The sequence below is a fragment of the Meles meles genome, chromosome 19, assembly GCF_922984935.1.
Source record: "Meles meles chromosome 19, mMelMel3.1 paternal haplotype, whole genome shotgun sequence".
Classification (NCBI taxonomy): Eukaryota; Metazoa; Chordata; class Mammalia; order Carnivora; family Mustelidae; genus Meles; species Meles meles.
In genome coordinates, this window is record NC_060084.1 from 1070382 (window position 1) to 1093686 (window position 23305).

Genomic DNA, 23305 nt, shown 5'->3' on the forward strand with positions numbered 1-23305 from the left:
CCTTGCCCGCTTCCAAGGGACGCACTGCGGGGCGTGCACCTGTCCTTTCACGAGGCCGCGAACACAGACAAAACTTCTCCAGTTCCGTGATTTTCTGAGGCTACCTGTCCCGCTCTAGTACTCAAATATACATATGCACGTATTTTATTTATGTTTCAAAGACATATTTTAGAGAGAGAAAGAGAGGGAAAGAGGCAGCAAGTAGTGGGAGGGGCAGAGGGAGAGAGAAAAACCTCAAGCAGACTCTGAAGCAGACACTGAACACAGAGCCCGACGTGGTGCTTGATTCTAAGACTCTGAAACCACGACCTGAGCCACGATCACCAGCCGACAACAGCGGACACCCAGGCGCCCCCCCCACCCCCGTGTGCATTTTAAACAAAGGTTGTCTGAAGGCCCAGAACCTGCTCGGCCTCTTGGGCCGCGGCTGTGCTGCGTGTCATCAGCGCCCACCCCTGCGGTCTCCCTGGCAGCTCTCCTGACGCAGAGCACCGAGGCGAGCACCCAGAGAAGGGCTGCCTGGAGGTTGCCCCCCACCGGCAGACACGAGAGCCCACACAGTGGCCAGCAACTCCTACCCTCGCTGCCAAAGCAGGGGCACTGGAAATTCACAACTTTCCTGATTTAGGGTGACGAGAAGGAGCACCTGGCGTGTGCTCCCGCCGTAACACACCCGTTCTGGGAGGGGGCGGCACCCGCCTCTCAAAACACACCAGCATTTCTCAGCAAGGATTATGGGCACGGGGCTACGGCCAGCAGACAGGACCCGTGAGCAACTGCCGAGCCCCCTCCTCTCTGGGCCCGGGGCCACAAACCCAGAGTTCGGGGGCGGATGGCCTACCTTGGCGGCTGCGGGGAACGGGGCTTCGGCTTCTCCTTCTCCTTCTCGCGCTCCTTCTCGCGGTCACGGTCTCTGTGCTGCCGGTCCTTCTCGTCCCGCTTGGCTCGCTCTCTCTCCCACTCCTCCTTCCTCCGCTGCCGCTCCTTGTCCCGCTCCCGCTCACGCTCCCGCTCACGCTCCCGCTGCCGGCGCTCCCGCTCTCGGTCCCGCTCCCGCTCCCGCTCGCGCTCCCGCTGTCGGTTCTCCCGCTCCCGCTCGCGCTCCCGGTCCTAAAGCCAAACACACGTGCTGGGTGGTGCCTGGCACCAAGACCACGGGGATCGATCTCAAGTGCTCACTCTGTTCCCAAGTTTCTCCTTGAAACACAGCATTACGCGGTGAGTGGATTCCGCCTTGGGCCCCAAGCTAGCGGCCCAACACATCCTGCCTCCCGCCTCACCCCTTCCAGCGAGGGCTGGACATGACCCAGCCAGGCCTCCGGTGGGCTCGGCCCGAAGCATTCTGCTCGGGGAGTCTGGTACAGAGGGGGTGCCCCAAAGTGCTGGCCCTTGCTTTCCTAAGCACAACCCTTTAACGCCTTTCTGAACTAGCAGTCGGCACTCATCCACCCACTTGCGCTAACAGTCAGAGTTAAAACGATAATGCCCGAATCACAGCAGGAAGATGGGTTTGAGGCTCCAGGAGGCTGTGGGAAGAAATGAAGCAAGTGTCTGCCCTTCCCCTAACCCAAATCGTGGACCTGGTAAGGGAGAGAGGAGGCGGAAAGGACTCTAACAGGACTTACCGACCTTCCAGGCTGCCCTGCCTGGCACGTGGCACTGCAGCCCGGCAGCCTGGCCCCACGGACACGCTCTCAGGGAGAGCAGCACAGGATGGTCGACCACGGTCCCACCAGCCACGGGTTCCCAGGAAGCCACCACCCTTTGTCCTCAAAACTCCATCACAAAGACCACCCTCCTGCTCCCGCCTGACCTCTTCTAAGCAGCAGCTTTCCCATCACTCTGAAAACATCAGGGACTCAAAGACTGAACCATACGCCCATCGAAAAATACCAAACAGAATGGTCCTCCAGGAGACCACCATGGCACGGCTGGGGAGAGGCCCAGGTCACGCCAACGGAGGAGGACAGCGCAGTTACAAACGGTACCGTTAAGGAGCCTGAAGGAGGAATTGGTTCGGGAGCGTGGAACACACTCCCATGCCGGCCTATATTAACATGAATAACCCTATCTGCAAACCTAATTTTTAAAATTTAAAATTTCGCACCACAGTAGGACACAAAGTAAAGGAAGTCTGTCTGCAGACCACCACCAATTTAATCTCTGGATCTGAGCTTCTCCACAGAGTTAATCCGGGCTTGAAGCTGGTCCACCAGGCCAACACGACTAAGCCCGCCCGCAGTCCCACACGGCGCAGAGGGGCTCACCGAGGAGCCGCGCAGCACACTCACCCGGTAGTTATGGTATGGCTCCGTCTCCGTGTACTGCACCCGGAAGTTCTCGTAGTGCCCGCCGCGCCAGAAGCGCTCGATGTCATAGTCGTAATACGGGTCCGCGTAAGGCTCGAGTCTGAAAACAGAGCCCAGAAAACACAAACCTTACCACTTGGGAACAGTAACGCCAGAACGTGACATAAAATGTCAGCGAGCTGAATCCCACACCACGTTAAGAGAACAGACACCGTGACTCAGGGGCATTTATTCCAGGAGTGTGAGGCTGAGTCGACACGAGGAAATTCCTGCCTATACCACACATCGCGACAGACTGAGAGAGAAAAACCATGGGCCTGCACCGACGGCTGGTGGCAGCGTCTGGGACGGGAGTGCCCACCCATGGTGGCAGTCCTGAAAGGAAGTGGTGGTGGCGTTTCCCTGATGTGGCCGCACACACGTTCCACTACGGACGCAAGCGACCTCTTACTCCGTGGAACAGACGGGCACTTCTGTAGGGCCAGGCCATGGCCTTCACGAGCACTCACCGGCGGGATGGGGCCCCGCCGCTACAACCAGGGGGCAGCAGACCCGGCAAGAAGGAGAAGGATCTACACCCGGAAACCGAGACACAGTGAAGCCAACGCAAGTAGCCAGAGGAGCCCAGGGAGGCAGACTGAGACCAGATCATCACCGCCCGGGAGACCGAGCAGGGCAGTCTGCGTTGACGACAGTCAGCGAGACGGGGGTACGGAGGGTCAAAGCACAGGTAACCGGAAATGAGAACGTATTATTTCAGGAAAACTTCACAACACTCTCGAGAGGCCATAAAGAGACGGAAAAATGTTCCATGCTCACGGATTGGAAGAGCAAACACAGTTAAAACATGTACATACTCGGAGAGCCCGGGTCGCCCAGTCGCTAAAGCGTCTGCCTTCGGCTCAGGTCATGATCCTGAGGTCCAGGGATGCATCAGGCTCCCTGCTCAGCGGGCAGCCTGCTTCTCCCTCTCCCGGCACCCCGCTTGTGCTCTCTCTCGCTCTCTCTCTCAAATGAATAAAATCTTAAAAATGAACAGATAAATACGATATGCACGCAGTCCACGCAATCCGTACCAACACACCGCCAGCACCACGCACTGCTGGTGGGTACGCGAGCTGCGGCAGCCGCGCCGGGACACAGCGTGGAGGACCCTCGCGACATCGACACGAGAGCTCCCCGATGACCCAGCACCTGCACTACCCGGTCTTCACCCAAAGGATACAGAGATACAGATTCCAGGGGACACGTGCCCCCTAATGTTTACAGTAGCTTTATCGACAACAGCCCAACTACGGGAAGAGCCCAGGTGTCCCTCGGCAGACGAATGGATACAGAAGACGTGGGGCACGCGCACAAAGGGATATTATTCAGCCGTCGAAAACCAAAATCTTGCCATTTGCAATGATGAGGCTGGAACCAGAGGCTATGATGCTGAGTGAAATACGTCAGAGAAGGACAATTAACGTATGATCTCACTCATGTGGATGATTTCATTGGTATGCGGAATTTAAGAAACGGAGGATCAAAGGGAAGGGACGGCAAACCATGAGAGACTCTTCACAGGGGACAAACTGAGGTAGACGGAGGGTGGTTTGGGGAGGCTGGGGCGGGCGGGGAACGGGCACTGAGGAGGGCATCTGTTAGGATGAGCGCTGGGTGTCGTACGGAAGGGACGAATCACTGATTTCTCCTCCAGAAACCAATACTGCACTGTATGTTAACTACCTAAAATTAAAACAAAAACACACAGAAAACCCTGGAAAGACACAGAAACACGTGTGAATAAATGAGATGATGTTCCCTGTGTTCAGCGGGACAACTAGACACTGCCAAGAAGTCAGCTACCTGCCAGTTAATTCCCGGACGCAGGGCCCTCCCAGAACAGCAGCCAGCCGCTGCGTGAGCTAGACGAGCTGGCCCTGGGTGCGCTGCGAGACAGGCCCGGGAGATGAGCCAAGAAACATGAGTCCTCCGGGACACGTTAGGAGGCCTTTCTGGGGAGGAAAGGAATGGCCCACGGGAATGTGACGGGAAGCCCAGAGACCAAGCCCAGCAGGGAGGATAGAAGATCCTCCCACAGGGATGAGGCAGGCTTGTCATCGATGGGGAAGGGACCACTGCCAACCACCGGGAGGAAGGTGAGGAGACCACCACCTTACTACCCACAGACCCAGAGGACCTCTTCTGGGGGTGCCCGGGACCCCAAAGGGGGAACGAGAAAATGTAAATGCAGCAACAGACGGGCGTTCTGCCAGGGATTTCTTGGCTCTGGACCAACTCTCCCCTCTGAGTAAGCTGGGGGGGGGAAACTGAGTCACCTGCAACCCAGAGACCTGCCACTAGGGGCTGCCATCGAGCCCCACCTGAAGGCCTCCAGCGAGGAGCCTGCTCTTTGGGAGGCCTCTCCCCTGGCTCCCCGGACTCAGCAGAGCCCCCCAAGGCTGGCTCTGCGGGTGACACGGCTCTTTCGTTCCAATCAGCCCGACGTCTTCTGAAGCGCCTAAGCCGCACGCGACCCAGGTCAGATTGAAGACGAGAGTTGGGCGGCCGAGGCCGGGACGCAGGCCCCGCGGCAACAGTACCATCGCAGCCGGCCGAGGCCCTAGCGAGCACGGCCCCGAGCGGGTGTGAGGGTGTGCGTGCTCTCTGAGGAGGGCTGTTCCGGCCGATTCATGTTTGGAAAGCGGGGTCAGCAACGTGGGCGCGGCCCCTGTCCTGCGGGACTGCTTGGCACCAGAGGGATCAGCCATCACGGCCCCGGTCTGCAGGCAACAGTGGCTCGGAGGACGCACCCCAGGAAGGGCTCCAGCCCAGGCGCCTGGCTGCCGAGCGGCTCTGTGGCCACCAGCTCCTGCCAAGGACCCGTTTCCTCGCGGCGGAACCCCGGGCCGGTGCCGCGCTCCTGCTCCTGGCTGGCCCAGCTGCCAGGCAGAGACGCTCCTCTGGTCTCCCGCGCTCCTTTCTGAAGCAGCCTCCATGCCCGCCATGGGGCCTGACCTCCCAACGCTGAGATGAAGACAGGAGCTTCCTGATGGAGGGGACAGGACTTCCCATCTGCTGCGGGAGGTCCCGCGGGGAGGCTGCGTCGGAACCCAGTGCAGCAGCGGTGGGAAGAAACTCATCCCGTCACCACCTGCGGTCTGTCTAGAAAAACGCTCTTTTTACCAAACGATCCTGCTAGACAATTCATTCCCATACCAGCGTGAAGAAAACACCTGTTTCCCGCCCTTTCCGCCGCCTCAGAGCTTCCTCCCGGCGCGCACCCCCGCGGGGCCGGAGCCGCCCACACTGAGGCCACCCACGCCACCGCGTGACCACGACTCAGCTCTCTGCGCGCACCGCCGGCCTCGGGCCAGGCAGCCCAGGCCCCGGGAACAGGCGGCCTTGGCCTGGGAGCTGGGGGAGGGCAGCAGAATCAGCCACAAGGCTTGGCAGCAGCCAGCCGCATGCCCCTGGCCCCGGGCGCTCTGACAAACCCTTCCCCGGTGTGCTGCGGCTCCCGCGGCCACCCCGGAGCTCAGCCCTCTGCCCTGTTCCCGCCTTCCCTGCCCGGCACGCGTAGGGACCTTGGTCACGGGGCTGTCGCGCTGCTGGCTGAGGAGCACCTCAGCTGCCGGCGCCCGGGAAAGGAGAACCAGTCATGCTGGGCTTTTTGAGTTCTCCACGAATGCCCTTGAACTTCCGTGAAGTCACCTGCCCGGTGTCCCCGCCACCTCCCCGCGCTCGCTGTCAAGGGCGTTCCGTTCTGCCAGCCGCCCCGCGAGAGCCCAGCCCCCGGCACGTGCCACGGGGGCTGGGGAGGCCGGGGTGGAGAAGGGCCCTCTCCGTCCTCGCCCTGCCCACCGCCTGCACCACTCCCGCACCCCGGCCTCCTCACCCACCCCAGAGACGTCAGTGTGGCTGGCCAGCGTCCCCTCCTCAGCGACCGGAATCCTACTGCCTCCTCCGGCCTCTCCCCTCCCTCCCTGCAGGGGTGGGGACGCTGCAGGCAGTCTTCCCGGACAGCAGGTCTTCCGTCAAATCTCTCCACTGAAACAGCGGGTGGGGGGGGCGTGGACCCCAGCTGGCGCAGCAGAGGTGGCTTCCCACTGACCCACGCCGGGACCCTGTTCCCAGAGGTCCTCACTGACTGGGTTTGGTCGGGGCCCGGCACACGCGTGTCACAGAAGCCCCAGTTCCTGCTAAGGCACTGATGTCCAAACGGCCAGCACCGGTGAGCACTTGGCTTGAAGGCCCCTCTTCAGAGGCTATAGAGGCTGAAGGCCCTGCATTGGGGACCGTCCCCAGCCCAGGGCGGGGCCGAGCACGGCCACAGAACCAGACCTGCCTGCGCTGCTCCCCAGCAGGCACATGGTGAAGCCCCCCGCTCCAGCCAGGGCTGGGAAGCACGGGGTCGGGGGCACCTTGAGGTTCCAGAGCTCTTCTTCCAGTGCCCGGATGAGCACACCAAGGGAGCACCCTCCGCTCCGTGCTCGTCCCATGCCCCACACACACACGCGAGCTCCCAGGGCTCTCCCCTCCCCCCACTCCCCGCAGGGCAGGATCATCACCCGCCTTCGACACAAGGAGAACGTGAGGGCTCAGGACAGGACGGGGGCCACGTGCCCCCGCAGACTGCTCCCGACTCCCGTGCTCCTGTCCAGGATCGAGGTGCCTCCATACCCAGAATCAGGAGCACAGCGGTCTGAACTCCGTCTTTCAAACTCTACCCACTGACCTCTGGGCTGTCCCCTGCCATGACAGGCAGGATCGAAGAGCTTCCTCCTCTTCCTTTCTGCACACGGGACAGGAGGGCCCTGAGACAGCCTGGTGGGTGCAGGGAGGGCGGCGGGGCCCGAGGCCGTAGGAGCCCCTCCCCTCGGCGCCACCTCCACCACCACCGGCCCAGCCAGACCTGGCGACCGGCCCTTCCTGGCAGCACACGGGAACGCACGTCGCTACAGGCCTGGCGGGAGGCTGAAGCCAGATGCCACGTTTGGCCTGGGAGCTGGCCCCACCCTGTGGTGGCTGCTCACCTGCCTGGTCCCGCCCCTCTGAGCGGATCACAGCACGGCCAGCCTCCCCCGCAACACGGGCGGATGAGAGCTTTTCCTAAGGCTCCACGATCCCTAAAATTCTGACTCAGGGCTTTCAACCACGTGCGCCTCAGGAATGAGTCCCTGAGAGCCCAGCAGTGGAACATCGGGGAGGAGAAACAATGAAAAGCGTCACACCTGCCCAGTTCCTGGACCCTGGTGACAATCTCATGGGTGCCAGGCGGAGGGCGGGCAGACACAGACCGACGGGGCTCCAAGGACGGCTGTAGAAGCTCTCCGAGCTCAGCGTGTAGGGAGCTGAGCCCTCCCTAGGCCCACAGCCCTGCTCCTTCCCAGAGCAAAAAACCAAGGAAAGTTGATACAAAGAGTCCAAAAGGATCTTAGGGATGCCATTCTCAGTCCAGGACAGGGGACGCGCACAGGCCCCCGATGCCTGTGGGGAACCTATGTGCTGCTGCTCTCCAGAGCCCGGGACTCACACAGCGGGCAGCAACGCATACTCTATCGAAAGGAAAGGAAGACGCAAAACTGGTCCTTACACTGTGTCTCGGACATCTCTGGTGATCCGGTAATTCCAATCTCGGAAAACTTCATTCTCCTTGTCAAACTCCCGTTCGTCTTCACCAATGGTCACCGTAAACCTTTTCTCTTCAAAATCAGGCTCCTGCTCTTTTCGAATGGTTGCTTTTTTTAAAACCTACCATTATAAGAAGGAAGACGTTAATGCCGGTACCGTCAGGAAAAGCAAAGGGCAGCCTGTCCTGATGTGACCCACGGAACCCCTGGCCCAAAAGTGGCCTGCGAGAGCGTGACGGGTGGGGGAGATACGCCCGTCCCAGGTCGGGAGCGCGCCGTCTCTGCACCCGGCAGCCAGGACGGGCCCGCTCGGCAGTGCCTTGGAGCTCGCTCACGTTCCAGAAAGGGGCGAGAGAGCTGGCATCTCCTGGAAACAGTCCTCACACTGAGCTGGGGAACCCAGACTGTCACTCGGGGAGGAGGCCCACGTGTGGAGGGGAAGGGGAGGCCGCTTGTGGCAGAAAAGCCACATGAAGCGGTTCCAGTCTCAGAGGAAAGGCAGGACGGGGGTGTGTGTGTGCTGAGCGAGGGAGGAGAAGGGTTTTTAGTCTGTCACCTCCCTGGAGAGAAGTGGGGACTCAGCAAGCAGGCCTGGTGCCGACAGACCACAAGGCTGACAGACAGCCGGGGCCAAGGTATGGCCGGGAGCCAGAGAGCAGGGAAGGAGGGGAGGGTGTGCGTGAGCACCTGGCCTCCTCGGGAGAGGACGGCTCCTCCACAGGCAGGGGGCCCCCGTGCTAAGCCTCCGGGGAGTGGCTCTGGGCAGCCGGGGGCTGCAGCACTAGCCGGGGCGGGGCCCACTACTGCCCTGTGAGCTCGCACACCTTGGAGAGATCGACAGACATCGGTTTCTATTCACAACTCTACAGAGAAATCACGGATATACACCCCTCGCTTCAGAGACTTTACTGGGTTTTCAATCCTTGTCTCTGAATCAAAGAAAAGTTACTTTGGCTCAAGGGACGGCTGCTAGCATTTTCTTCTTGGGCTGTCTGGTTACCTCCTTCGCGTGCCGGAGTCCTCGTTCCCAGGCACTCTCTGTGGGGGGCTCTGGAGGGGGTGGAGGCAAAATTTCATCAACTACCGGCCCACCCTATCAAAAAACGAGAAGGGAAAAGTTGAGAAAGCAAGCAAAACTTTGACATTTATACAGAAATGGGAGCAAAAAGCCTGGCGAGAGCATCAGCTAGCTCCATGGCACCTGCTCCCCAGGCCTCAGTCTGGCCCGACCCGCTGCCCAGCCTGAATCTACGATTACCTCCACACGGAGACACGGAAGCCTCTGGAAGGCGACTCAGTGACGGTGTGACGTCACAGAAGTGCCTTTCACACAAGCTGCTAACGTGCTGCAAGCTGAAGGTTCAGAGAGCTTAGCTGTCCCACCTGCCAGCAGTTAGAGAAAGAGGGGTTCACGCACCCATGGGTTGGCGGGCATCAGCGGGTGAGGTCCAAGAGGCGGGGCGCCATTAGGCGGGAAGGGTTCGGCTTTGGTGATTAAGGAATAGTTGCCCTTGTCGTTGACTCCGGGATGTATAAACCTACAGTTCATGCCCCACGTGCAGTTCCCTATGGAGACAAAAGCCAGGTCAGGAAGGGGAGAAGAGAACCAGGGCGCACAGGTCAGCCTCCCGCCCGCTCTGTGTGCAGTGGCAGCCTGGGGCCCGTGCCAGGAGCAGCCGCTCTCGGAGGGCCTGGGGGGGGCCCGCGGGTGCTCCCGGGCTCCCGCCGCAGCCCGCGCCACCTCATCAGCTGTGCCTGCCTGAGCACGGACAGGCCCCAAGGCAAGCGGCTGCCGCGGCAGAGCCAGAGCTGGGCCGCCCAGGCCCACTCCTCCCAGTGAACGGAGCACAGCCACCGCCAGCCTTGCCCGGCCCCCACCTCCGCACACGCTCCACGCAGGCCGTCTGGAAGGTCTGTGGCCACAGCCCGGGCGGAGGAGCCTCCCGTGAGCCTAAGGGCCCCTGAAAGGGGCTGGGCTCGTGCGGCCGAGGAACCCGGCCCCCGCTCCTAAGTCACTCTGGGAAGAGTTCCTCTCCCCCAAGAACAGCGAAGTCCTAGAGCGCCCCGGACGATCCCAGGCTGCCCATCTGTGAGGCGGTCTCCTGCGCAGGGGACGCGGCACCCCCCGAAGGGCTCCGGGGTGCGCGCGCGAGGTCCTCATCCTGACCCAACAGTCACCGCGGGAGTCCCGCCCGTCCGCTCAGGGCGTCTCTACCAGCTCCGGAAACCGGCACGTCGCCCACCAGAAGTCTCGCAAAGCCTTCCAGGGTATCCCTGTGCTTAAAAACGCGTGAGAGACGTACGACACGGAGGGCTGGACCTCCCTGGCTGTTCACACTTCACACAAAATATTTTACAAAGTCACCTTTTAGAATTTCTCCGTAACAGAACACCAAGATTATTCAAGGAAACCACCTGACTTCTCAGAGCAGAAGGCAAGAAGTCCAAGTTTTAATTTAATCGCTAAGGGAATCATTTTCAAAAAATTTCACATGGTGGGGAGGACTCCCGCTCAGGCAGTGGAGCGCGCGACCTTGATCACAGGGTCAGGAGTTCGAGCCTCATGGTGGGCGTAGAGATTACTTCAAAAAACAAATAAAACACATGTATAAAAATAAAATTTAATTTTTAAAACATGTAATATCTACATAAGCACAAATATGGCATAAATATCTGAATAGTTTTAAAAACATTTTCAAGGGGTTAACACATAAATTTTAAACCATCTTTTAATATATATTCCCTTCTAAATGTAATAGTCCACTCGAATGTTTCTATCAACAAAACACATTTTTCCTTGTATAACATAAATTAAAGAGAAATAATCACTTGGTATTTAGGAAAAGGCTAAATTTACCTTTTAGGCATCATGAATATTTAAACTTGGATTAAAACCAACCTAATAACATACTGAGCCAAATTAAATGGAAAATAAAGTATGCTGAAAATTAATTCTCTGGAAATGCAAAAACGACTTTTAAAATTCTTAAGAGCACTGGAGAAATCACACGTTAAGTCAGAGGTTGGGAAACATTATACTACGAGGAGTTCAGATCCCAGAGTCGCAGAGAGGTTTACCGAAAACAGACCCTGGGTGCGGTCCTGCAAGTACATAAGGGATTCCAAATGCTGCCCAGCCCTTCCCTGTCTGTCACAGAGCTCACACGGTACCCTCACTGCTGGGCAGGTACAAGACCAACGGAGGCTCTCTGCAGAAAGTCTGCAAACGCAGGAAGTATTAATAGCTCAAGCCCCGAGTTCCCATAACTTTTTTAAGCTAACATACGTACCTGGGTGGTAGATAAATGGCTATTTGGTAATGTCTTTTCTTTTTTGTATGTAAAATCTTTTACTGAAAGACTTTACTTATTTTAGAGAGCGAGAGAGCGAGGGGGAGTGTGCAGGGGAGGAGCAGGGGGGTGGGAAAGGGGAGAGGAAAGACGCCCAAGCAGACCCCATGCTGAGCGTGGAGCCCGGTGTGGGGCTCGATCTCATGACCCTGAGATCATAACGTGAGCTGAAACCAAGAGCTGTATGCTACCCAGGCGCCCCATATGTAAAATATTTTCTAAAATGAAAACAAAACATCACCCAATGAGCCTACAGACAAAAAAGATCTTTTCTTGGTCCCCTAGGCAGGGGCAAAGAGAGGAGGGGAAGACATCAGTCAGGAGTGCCAGAGGCAAGAGCAGCAGCCTGTGCCCCCCGAGACGTTGTGGGGTGACAGGAGCTTGGCCTCGTGGACCTTGTGTGCCTGGGTGTGCAAAGATCCTGGCGGGACGTGCCTTGACTCCCAGCCAGCAAACAAGAAGGCCGTGCTCCGGGCAGAAGGTCTTCAAATACCTCGCCTCAGCACAGACGCCCAGCACACGCAGGCGAGGGAGCATGAGCGCTCCCAGCCAGCAGACTTTTGGGTTTTTTATGATTTTACTTTTTAAAGATTTTATTTATTTTATTTGTTTGACAGAGAGAGAACCAGAGAGCACAAGCAGAGAGACAGGCAGAGGCAGAGGGAGAAGCAGGCTCTGCACTGAGCAGAGAGCCCGACGCGGGGCTCGATCCCAGGCCCCTGGGATCATGACCTGAGCCGAAGGCAGACGCTTAACCATCTGGCCACCCAGGCGCCCCTATTTTTTTATGATTTTAAGTCATCGCTACACCTGATGTAGGACTTTAGCTCAAAACCCCGAGATCAAGATTTGCACACTCCGTCGACGGAGCCAACCATCCACTAGGGCTCCACTAGCCTTTTAAACAGTGAATTTTTATCTGTGTAGAAAAAAGTCTGGAAAGAAACACCCCAAACTGTTGGATGGTAAAAAGACTTTTATCTTTTACTCTCCTCTCTGTCAGTATGTATTACTTTCATAATTTAAAAAAGCATTCTGTTTAGGGAAAAATATTCTCTAGAAAATGGAGGAAAAATCTTGCTATAAAACTGTATGGTCTTCTACTTCCAAAGGAAGCTTCACAAATACAGAATTTATGCGGACTGTGCCTCTGACCGGGGGAAGCAACAGGTTCCTAACAATGTGAGGACCCTGGGCAGGGACCTGGGCACAAGCCAGCAGGGAAAAGGAGACATGAAGCGTGGTCACAGCAGCAGGACAGGGGACAAGATTCTTCACGTTGGCATAAACACGGCCTGGAAGGCACGGACGCTGTTTCTCAACTGGACGGCAGGCGGCTCAGTAGCTACGTTTTCCATCAGCACAGCACGTCACTGCAGTGCTATTCTAAATGTACGAACTATTTACAGTAAGAAATAAAAGTAACATAAAAATACGTCCAAATACTCTAAAAGGGATTCAGCGAAGTCTCCATGCTTCTAGGGCTTTCTGCCAGAGACGGTGAGCAACTTGCTGGGGGTGGGTCAGTCAGTCAGTCGACGAAGCCACCCAGTTTCCCCTGCTTCTCGTCACTACATCACAGATCCATGAAAAAGGAACCGTGTGCACAATACCCACGTACCTGTGACCAGCGAGACAGGCACAACCTTCGCAGAAAACCTACAGGTTCTTCCGCAGCGATCAGAGGAACTGCACCCAGAGACGACGGGACACCAAAGTCACGTCTGCGTGTGTGGCCGCAGCCCACTGCTCACAACCACACACCTGACAGATCAAGGACCAACCGGCTTCTCCTGCAGCGTGGAACGTCAGGAGAAGCAAGCCACACGTGCGTGCGCTGGGTCCAGACACATGAGGAGAGTTAACATGTCTCGCTGTCACTCAGCCTGGTGGTCAGTACGGTGCCACGCTCGCATCGTTTATGGGGGCCTCGCTGCATCGCGAGGGAGCCTGCTACTGTTATCTCTAAATAAGACACGGTGGGCCCACTTCTGGGAGTCCGAGATACTCAGAACAGAAAAGAGCGCGACCATAGAAGTCGAGAGGTTTAAAGTGCTTCATGGTTTTAAGAAATTACCACTGAAAGGAAGGCAGAATATGAAAAAACCTAATCACCCAATATTAAGGACCAACCTAGAATCTACAAACGTGTGTCCTAACGAGCATCAAGTCCACGGACCATCATGGGCAAGTTCCTAAGAGAGAACATAAAGGAGCACATTCCTTTCCCGTTTCACAGACAACCGGTCACCTCACGTGGTATCGGAGATAAAACCGTTACTTCTCTAGGAAACCCTGCACTGCGCCAGGGAAAAAATTCCAAGTGTGTGGGCAGCGTCTTTGTAAATGAGGTAGACTTGAAACCAGAAGTTCTTTAACGTTGAAGTCTTACAAGCCCAAAGAATCACAAATGGGGGGCGCCTGGGTGGCTCAGTGGGTTAAGCCTCTGCCTTCAGCTCAGGTCATGATCCCAGGGTCCTGGGATCGAGCCCCGCATCGGGCTCTCTGCACCGCGGGGAGCCTGCTTCCCCCCTCTCTCTGCTGCCTCTCTGCCTACCTGTGATCTCTGTCAAATAAATAAATAAAATCTTAAAAAAAAAAAAGAATCACAGATGGGTCCTGTCTATCGGTGTTTACTATAGACGTTAAGACTGAAAAGGTTTAAAAAGCCACAGCACATGCCACGCGTGACTTAAACTAACGATACAGTAACATAGATACTCGTGAGAACTTTCACAAATACTTAGAGACACAAGCAGTCTTCCCTCCCTTTCTGCAAACCTCTCCAGCTGACAGGGACACGGGACAGCCTCGCTCTCGTCACCTTCTGCTTTCAGTTCGCCGGGACGGCTGGTTTGGCTGGAGCAGTTGAAGGGAAGCCAGCCCTACGCTGAGGCACAGCGGGACCGGGGAGGGGACTCTGCGGCCTCCGCAGAGACTCTCGTGCGTCCCTGAGGTCACCCACACGTCAAGCAAGGCTTCTAGGCCGTTAACAGCTGTGCGGGGCCCAGAACCCTTGCGCTGAATGTTTCCGACTGTTGCGCTGATGCCCGCTGGTCCGCCTCGCGCTGTGAGCAGGCCTTCTGCGCGGGTGTGACTCTGTGACGCCATGCACTGGTCACTTGGCAAAGTCATCAAGCACCGCAGGTGGATAGTCAGGCCCTCCAAAATCCTGACTTCACGTAAGAGCCTGAAGCTCCTGCTTAGCAACAGATACCGGCAGCTGCTCTCCCGCAGGCGGCAGGCTCACTCTGTTTCAGAGGACACTGTGTTCTCTGTCACGCAGCGGTCCCCGCTCACAGCGCAAGCCTCGCGGCCTTCCTGGAGATGCGGCCGTGCCTCCCCGGGCGGAAGAGAGGCTCCGGGAGCGCCCCCATCTCGTCATGTGGAATGTGGGAAAGGCCAGCACTGCGGGGTCTTCCTGGGGCCGGGGACATGTTCTACAACTGCACTGTGGCGGCGGCCACCCAACTCGGTACATTTCATAGGCGTTATTAAATTGTAGCTTCAAACATGAGTTTTAGGGCATGGATATTGTACCTCAATTTTTTTTTGAAAACCTGCACTCAAATGTAAAATTTAATCATAACTCTTACTGTTCTCTTAGAGCCTCATTACACGAAACTGAACCCCTAGTGTGTGGTGGTCACCCCCAATACCAGCTCATGACCCCAGAAGAAGCTGTGACCTCAGGGTCCCTTCAAAGAATTTTAAGAGCCCGTCGGGGTCTGCAGACCACATCTGAAGATCTTCTGCTTTAAACAAAGAAGACAACGCAGGGATTCAAAAAAGGCAATGAACGTTTCTCTAAGGAAAAGAGACTGTTCAAATGGCCAATGGGCTCATGACGAGACACTCAGCATCACTAATCGCTATGGAAACGTAAATCAAAACCACCACGAGATACCACTTCTCATCAGGATGCTTACTACCAAAAAGTCAGGTCACACGAAGTGTCGGGAGGAGGCCCCGGGTCCCTGCGCACCGTGGACGGGATCCCACACGCTACTGCTGCCGCGGAGAAGAGTGCGGAGGCTCCCAAGGAATTAAGAAGAGGATCACCGCACCATCCCGGAATTCCAGTGCTGGGTACACAGCTCCAAAATTCCCAAGCAGCGTCCCAAAGACACATGCACACCTATGTTCACAGCAGCGGAAAGATGGACACAACCCGTGTCCCCCGCTGGATGAATGCAGACACAGCCCACGGTGTATGCACGGTGGACCACTAACCCAGGAAAGGAAGAGCGCCCGGGAGGCTCAGGTGTTGATCGTCTGCCTTTGGCTCAGGTCATGATCTCAAGGTCCTGGGATCGAGACCCGCATCGGGCTCCCTGCTCGGTGGGAAGCCTGCTTCTCCCTCTCCCACTCCCCCTGCTTGTGTTCCCCTCTCACTGTGTCTGTCAAATAAATAAATAAAATCTTAAAAAAAGAAAAAGAACTCTGACACCTGCTAAGACACAAATGGACCCCGAGGACAGCAGGATGAGTGAAATAAGGCAGTCACAGAGAAACAGGAATCGTGTCATTCCACTCACAGTGGGCACCTGAAACAGACAAATCCAGGTAGGAGAATGGTGGCGGCCAGGGCCTGCGGGAAGGAGGAACAGGAAGTGATTGTTCAATGGCTACAGAGTTTCAGTTTTACAAGAGGGAAAGAGTTCTAGAGACGGACAGGGTGACGGCAACAAAGTGAACGTGCCATGAACGTGCGCTCCGAAACGGTTAAGACGGCAAACCTCACCTCAGGCATATTTTACCAAATTCTGTGTGTGTGTGTGAGAGAGAGAGAGAGAGAGAGGGAGAGAGAGAAGAGGTGGAGGGACGGAGAGGACGGGGGAAAACAGGAAGGAGCAGGGACAAGGTCTGGCCCACAGAACGGGCGGGCACTACGAACGGCCGGCTCGGTCAGAAACCCGAAGTAGGCCACAATTGAAAGAAAATGTCATTGAGGCCTTTACAGCACTTTATATATCTCGATGGTTCAACATAAATACAGCAGAGGTAGAAACACACCACAAACGAAACACTGGTGCTTAAGAACGTTTCCATTTAGGGGCGCCTGGGGGCTCAGTGGGTTGGGCCTCTGCCTTCGGCTCAGGTCATGATCCCGGGATCCTGGGATCGAGCCCCGCATCGGGCTCCCTGCTCAGCGGGGAGCTGGCTTCCCCCTCTCTCTCCGCCAGCTGCTCCCCTTGCTTGTGTTCTGTCAAATAAGTAAAATCTTTAAAAAAATGTTTCCATTTTTATATCTAAGTACATTTCGTTGTCCATGGTCACAAATACCAATGTATCCATTTGGACAATTAATGATTAATCTGCAGGAACCTTCCAATAGGAATGTAACTAACAAATGTTCTTGGAAAGAATTTTCAAATTAAAATGATTCCACCTACCACCAAATACCTCCGTCTACTGAGTGTCATTTAGTGAGTCTCAGTACGGACGCAGGAGGCACGCAGCCATCGCCCTACGAGGAAGCCCCGACTCCAGGCCATCACCCCACCGCCCGCTCCCACGCCCTCTCCTCCCAGGCTCCGCAGCTTAGACAATGACGAACCCAGTTCCCGCCTCGACAGAGCCACTTTGGGCGGCTCACACAGACAAAGACGCACAAGCGGGGCCCCTTACTGTCTGGCTTCTCTAAGTGGCAGAGCGTCCTCGGGGTTCGCCTGCGCGGTGGGGTCAGCTCTCCCTGAGCTTCTGGCTGGCGTGGCGTCCCACTGTACGGACAGACCACACCGTGTGGAACCACTTGTGAGCTGGCGGACACTTGGTTGTTTGCACCTGCTGGCTATTCTGAACACTGCTTTTATGAGCAGTTACATACGCATTTTTGTGCGGATGGAGTCTTCCTTTCTCGTGGGTAGAGACCCAGAAGCAAAAGTGACCGGGTCACCGGAGAGCTCTACCCTCTCCTGTGCTCGGGGCCGCCGCCTGTCTTCCGGCAGCTGAACCGTTCTGCGCTCCCGCCAGCGTGAAGGTTTCAGGTCTCCGCATCTCGTCAAATTCTGTATTTTTTTTTAATATTTTATTTATTTATTTGACAGAGATCACAAGTAGACAGAGAGGCAGGCAGAAGGCAGGGGGAAGCAGGCTCCCTGCAGAGCAGAGAGCCCAACGCGGGACTCGATCCCAGGACCCTGAGATCATGACCTGAGCCGAAGGCAGAGGCTTAACCACTGAGCCACCCAGGCGCCCATATTCTGTATTATTTTTAAAGTGACTCCTCTTGCTAATAAACGGAACTTACACAGACTCATCTCAATTTAATACCAAGCCTAAAAACTGAAGGTAAGCAAAAACATTTTCACCCAAAAAACTCGCATAACTAAGAAAAGAAGCAAGAGATGTGTTCTAGAACCCCCAAAGCATCAACCATTTCTTTCTGTACTGTATCACACTACTCTGTAGAACGAACAAGTGTGGGCAGAAAAGGTAAATATATCCTTAGAAGCAAAGTCGGAGACGAATTACTGATTCTGCGCAATCGAGCTGCAGTGGAGGCCGGCTGCCGCTCGCCTCGGATTTCCCCGCAGAAAGCCCTGCCCGCTGGCCTTTGTCTCCGAAACCCAAGCTGGGCATTTCACTGCACTCTGGAGGAACCCGCCTCCCGCTGCGAAGTGGCCCTGGGGACCATAGGGTCCACAGAGACGGTGCCCAGTCCCGGCCCACGAGGCAAGTCCTGAGGACGCTGACCTGCAGGCCCAGCAGCAATGTCACTTGGGTGCTGCTCGATTCTGAAAATCACCTGCGCGCTGCGACCCTGTGCACCGCAACCTCCGTGGCGCGGACGGGTGGCGCTGCCTTCTGCCGGCGGAGCCCCCGGCTAGTCCTGGCAGGCCGGCCGGGATGCTGAGCCGCAGTCTGACCACACCACACGTACATCTATGCGAGCACGTACGCACTGGCCTCCTTCTCTGTCATCTAGAAATTTCAGAGGCGCACTGACATCACTTATGCCCACATCATTACGGAAAAGAAGTCCCCTGCTTAAGTTAAAATTTTCTGAAACGTTAACATTGGAAATACCAAAACTTTTTTTAAAGCAGGCTCCATGTCGAGCGTGGAGCCCAAGGTGCACTTCGAACTCAAGACTCTGAGATTGAGACCTGAGCCGAGATCAGGAGTCAGACACTTAACCGAATGAACCACCCAAGTGCCCCTCAAACACCAAAATTTTAAAGAACTGTCAAGAACTGACTTCCTAAGATATACCACACACTTTGCGTTCTCAGGGTGCCCACACTGCCCACGGCGTCACCAGCAGCCACCCTCCTGAGGGCAGAACGCACGTGGCCGCACAGCGGAGCTCACCACACGCACGTCTACCTCCGAGGGGTCTCCTCTCGGCAGAAACCGCAGCCCGCGTGTACACGGCACGGGCCTGGAGCGCGCGCCCCAAAGAGGGAGCTGACCCAGGTCCTGAGCGCATCGGCTCCCTGGCGCCCGCGCCCCCTCTGCACCGCGTCATCCTGGGTGTCCGGAGAGGGCCCTCCAGGGGCCGCTCAAGGGCAGAGCCTGCCCTCTTGGGAGGGTGAGACTCCCCCGTCCCCTGCTGTCCCCCCTCCCCATGCCATCCAGGAGGCTCCCGTGAGCCTCAGGTGCCTCTAAGAACAGCGGTCCACGATCGCTCTCTGCCCCTCAGAGCCTCCCCCTTCCTTCTGGCTTCACATCAGAAAGCTGGATCCGGGAGAAAGAAGTCTGGCCTCCGGAACAGAGACTGAGTGTCGTAGACTTTGTACCTTTCCCCCGGGCTCGGAAGGGCATGGAATGTGGCACCGGCGCAAGAGGAGAGGACAGTGCGGCCACAACATCTGGAAGAGAAGTACAGGAGCCCTTGTGAAATCGCCGGGCCACAAGCCAGGGCGCCCAGGGCCAGAGCGAGGCGGGACCGACACAGGCATCTTCCTACCTGCGCACGGACAGCGCGACTACAAGGACCGCCCCAACTACTGCCGCGCGGCACAGCGACCCTGCGGACCGGGGCTCGCACTGCCATTCCCGGCTCTGCCCGCTCCGCACCTGCCGCCTGTCCCAGCCACCTGGCTTGCACCGTACGCCCTCCCGGAGGGGGCAGACCGTGCTGCACTCAGAGCCGCTCCATTCTGACGAAGGGAGTACTTCGGCTTCGATACATTTAGCAAAAAAGTGGCAACTTTCCTTACAGTTGTGGGAAAATGTCTGCAGGGGTGCCTGGGACGTCTGGCCTCAGGGAAAGGGAATGATACTGTTGCCATGAGAGCTATGGTTCTCTAGAAACACGTGGGCCTGGAACCACAAGTGTGAAAATGGCGAGGCTGGCCCCTCCGAGCCAGTCAAGGGAGGCAAAGACCCACGAAGGACTGATGCCAACACTGCCACCAACGGTCACGGTCTGGCCCCAAGAACAGCCTCGCACAGCTTCAGAGCTGCACCACCACCAGAGTCCCGGGAAAAGCCAAGGCCACACCAAGCCCCTTGGACAATTACCTTTCATGAAGAATCGGCAGGTGGGACGTGGCCTCACCTTCCTGTCACTGGGGTCCTTGACTTCGCCCTCCTCCAGGTCATCATCCTGAAATAGAGGACAACAGGACTTAACAGGGAATCACCTTAACGACAAAGAGGAGGTGGGAGGGGCATCCGCCAGCAGGCCCGGCTTCCCCGACCAGAACGGACATCTCCTCAAGACTGGTGTTGGCCGCTCAGCAACTCGCGCGCATCTTCCCGACCCAGATTCCTCAGCCGGCGTGACGGGGCTATGTCGAGCTCGCCTCCGAGACCGAGGCACAAAGAGGAACACCAAGTAAAAACACCCCGGACACAGACAAGGCAGGGACGAAGCAGGGTTTCACCACGGCTCCCTTCATGAGCAATGCTGGGCAGAAAATGGTCACACTTCAGGTTTTTAATACTCCCAACGTTTCAACAAGATTTATGAGCAAAATATTTATGCTCTTTTTTAAAGATTTATTTTCATTTATTTTAGAGAGAGGGAGAGAGAGAGAGAGAGAGAGAGAGAGCAGTGATGGGGAGAGGGACAGAGAGAGAGAGCAGTGATGGGGAGAGGGACACAGAGAGAGAGCAGTGATGGGAGAGGGACAGAGAGAGAGAGAGCAGTGATGGGGAGAGGGACAGAGAGAGACAGAGCAGTGATGGGGAGAGGAACAGAGAGAGAGAGCAGTGATGGGGAGAGGGACAGAGAGAGAGAGAGCCGTAAGCAGACTCCCCAGCAAGTGCAGAGCCCCAAGTGAGATCACGGACGGAGCTGAAATCAAGAGTCCGACACTTCCCCAGCCAAGCCAGCCAGGCGCCCCAGAATATTTTATGTTCTTAAAACTAAACACTGTCGGGGAGCCTGGGTGGCTCCACTGGTTACGTGTCTGCCTTTGGCTTGGGTCATGATCTCAGGGTCCTGGATTGGCTGAATTCCACATTAGGATCTCAGCTCAGTGGGGAGTCTGTTTCTCCCTCTCACTCAAATAAATAAAATCTTAAACAAAACAAACAAAAAAAGACAAAGCAAAAGGAAACTAAACATTCTAGGATGCCTGGGGGGCTCCATCAGTGAAGCGTCTGCCTCTGGCTCAGGTCATGAGCCCAGGGTCCTGGGATCAAGCTCTGAGTCAGGCTCCCTGCACCTCCCCCTGCTTGTGCTCTCTTTCTCACTCAGATAAATAAAACCTTAAAAAAAAAAAAAAAAACCAAACGAACAAAATGTTCTGGTATATTTCAAAGTGGCTCCTTTAAAAAAAAAAATTAAACATCCACGTCTTCTAATTTAAAAGCCTGGGGCTGGGGAAGAGGGAGGTCAGTCAGACCAGGCCCCTCTCTCCGTAGTCCAGAGCTCCTAACCTTGACTATCAAGTCTTGACATGATGCAGGGGCTTTGAAAACACGGGAGCTTGGGTGGGTCTCGCCCTCAGGGATTCCCCAGAGCAGCCGTGATGCTGACTACTGCTCTGTGCCCTGGCTAGCCGCCAGTACCCCAGGGCCTCAGTCCCAATGACCTGCAGCGACACCCGCCTTGTGTCCCTCGGCTGAGCCCCCAGCCCCAGGGGTCACCTGCAGTCCAGAGGAAGTGTGCAGCCACCCCGCCCACATCTCTGTTGGGAGGTCCGAGGTGGAGCCCCCGTGTCCTAGCCTGTTCTAGGTCACCCTACCCAGGGGGTCACACAGGGCGGCCTGTGGGGTCATGGGAGCATCTCCCCTCTCCGGCAGCATCACTCTCATCCAAAGTACCGCCCAGTTCCACCCGGCCTGGAACCACTTCCGCCTCGTGCCCCCCCCACCGACGGTCCACGTGCAGTGGCCTTTCGGACCCCAGCCCGCCTTCCTCCTTCCCCACTTCTGTTCACGCGCAGCTCGTCTCATGCTCAGACGGCAGGTGAGTCTCCGCCCTCGGCTCCCCACCCCAGCTCCCTGTGTGACGGGTCTGGGCCACCGCGGCCCTGCCCGACTGAACAGGAGCGCTCCCGGGCCCGACTATGTCATGTCCAAGCATGGCGTTGGGCTTGTGGCCGACGGTAAGAATCTGTTTAATGAAAAAATACTGAAGTCAAACCCTGGGTTTCCGATGACTTATTTTTAAAGCTTAGGTATTTGTATCATTTCTGCCTTGAAAATATTTACTTACTACAGAAGCGTTTTGGGGGCACCCAAGTGTCACAGGTGGTTAAGTGTCCACCTGCTGGTTTCGGCTCTGGTCATGGTCTCAGGGTCGGGGGACTGAGCCCCGTGCTGCGGTCCGGGCTTGGGGTGGAGTCTGCCTGAGGACTCTTCCTCCCTCGCCCCTGCCCCTCCCCACTGCACACGTGTGCACTGTCTAGGAAGTAAATCTAAAAAAACCCCACATTTTATAGTGAAAAGAACACCTGCTAGAAAGTTATATTCCTTAAGAAGCAACAGAATGACTTTTCTTTGACAAAGATTGAATCGTTTGTTCAAGGACTTTAGTGGCCAGAGCGTACTCATGATCTAAGTGAGGCCCGGCCTTCTTGCGAACCAGCCCCACCTCTCCCCCTCCCCACCGCAGGGCGAAGTCCTCACGTCTCAGAGGGACGCGCACCCTTCACGTGCGGGACAGAGCGCCGCTCTCCTCTGGCTCTTGGCGTCTTCTTTTATGACTGTCCTCGCAGAGATGACTGCTCGGCTACCCCTTCCTGTGCGGTTTACACAGGCTCAAACGGAGAGCAGGTTCTTCGCTCATTAGGAAAGCGAGCTCTTCTGAAAGATTACAAGCCATTCAAATCTGCGTCCCTTGGAAACTAAGGCACAGGAGCGGAGATGAGGAGAGCAGGTCCGCAGTCAGCTCACAGCAAGGGCACTGGGTGAAATTTAAGGAGATGTTTCTGCAAAGCTGGGACTTGCAACACTCGGCAGAGCAGAAAGGAGAACCACCCACCCACTGCAGACTGGTGAGTGGCCACGGGAGCCACAGAGAGGAGTTCTGTGCGGCCGTTGGAAGCGCTCTGTGACAGGCCTAGCGACGCACGGCAGCGCACTCACAACGCGACGCCCCCCCCAGAGATCCCCTGCTGGCCGCCGCCCCCTGCCAGCCCCCACACCCGCTAGGATGAAGACGGACGCCTGTCCCTGGTGCTAGGCTGGGTTTATGGGCTCCCCTTCAATTAAAAAACAAACGAGAACAATCAATAAATCACTAATATCCTGAAATTTTCAACGAACCCCTTAGTAGGATGGCTTTTCAAGTGATGAGAAACTGAAATAAGTTGTTGCACCTCGCGGTTTCGTGCAGACGAAGACACGCGGCCTCCAGAGTCGTGTCGCAGCGCTCCGCTGCATGCGGCTGTCCCGGCGAGCGCGCCACGCACGCGGTTCTCTCAGACCCCCGATCGCGCGGCTGCAGGCAGGGACCGCAGAGAGTGGGGGACAGGGAGGGGCCCCGGCAGTCGGGCCGAGCAAACTGGTGGATGTACACGGGACAGCGCTCCCGAGGCTCTCCGCGACCCGCATCCAGACAGGCTGACACAGCGAGGGTCTGCAGGCCTCAGCAAAGCCAGGCTGGCACGCGGGCCTCAGAGCGTCC

At 56.6% G+C, this 23305-nt stretch overlaps 1 protein-coding gene across 3 annotated transcripts in view; it reads right to left on the reverse strand.

Moving 5' to 3' along the window:
• The window catches only part of ZC3H18 (zinc finger CCCH-type containing 18), a 60536-nt gene that overhangs the window by 22145 nt on the left and 15086 nt on the right, over nucleotides 1-23305 (reverse strand). For 2 of the 3 annotated variants that reach the window (XM_045987781.1, XM_045987782.1), the window contains exons 3-9: nucleotides 19747-19831; nucleotides 19020-19091; nucleotides 9342-9490; nucleotides 8925-9017; nucleotides 7888-8045; nucleotides 2292-2409; nucleotides 842-1110 (exon numbers count right to left, since the gene is read on the reverse strand). In XM_045987781.1, the coding sequence (XP_045843737.1) occupies nucleotides 842-1110; nucleotides 2292-2409; nucleotides 7888-8045; nucleotides 8925-9017; nucleotides 9342-9490; nucleotides 19020-19091; nucleotides 19747-19831 (944 nt within the window). The remainder of the gene's footprint in view (nucleotides 1-841; nucleotides 1111-2291; nucleotides 2410-7887; nucleotides 8046-8924; nucleotides 9018-9341; nucleotides 9491-19019; nucleotides 19092-19746; nucleotides 19832-23305) is intronic. The other variant, XM_045987783.1, reaches the window with a different exon arrangement.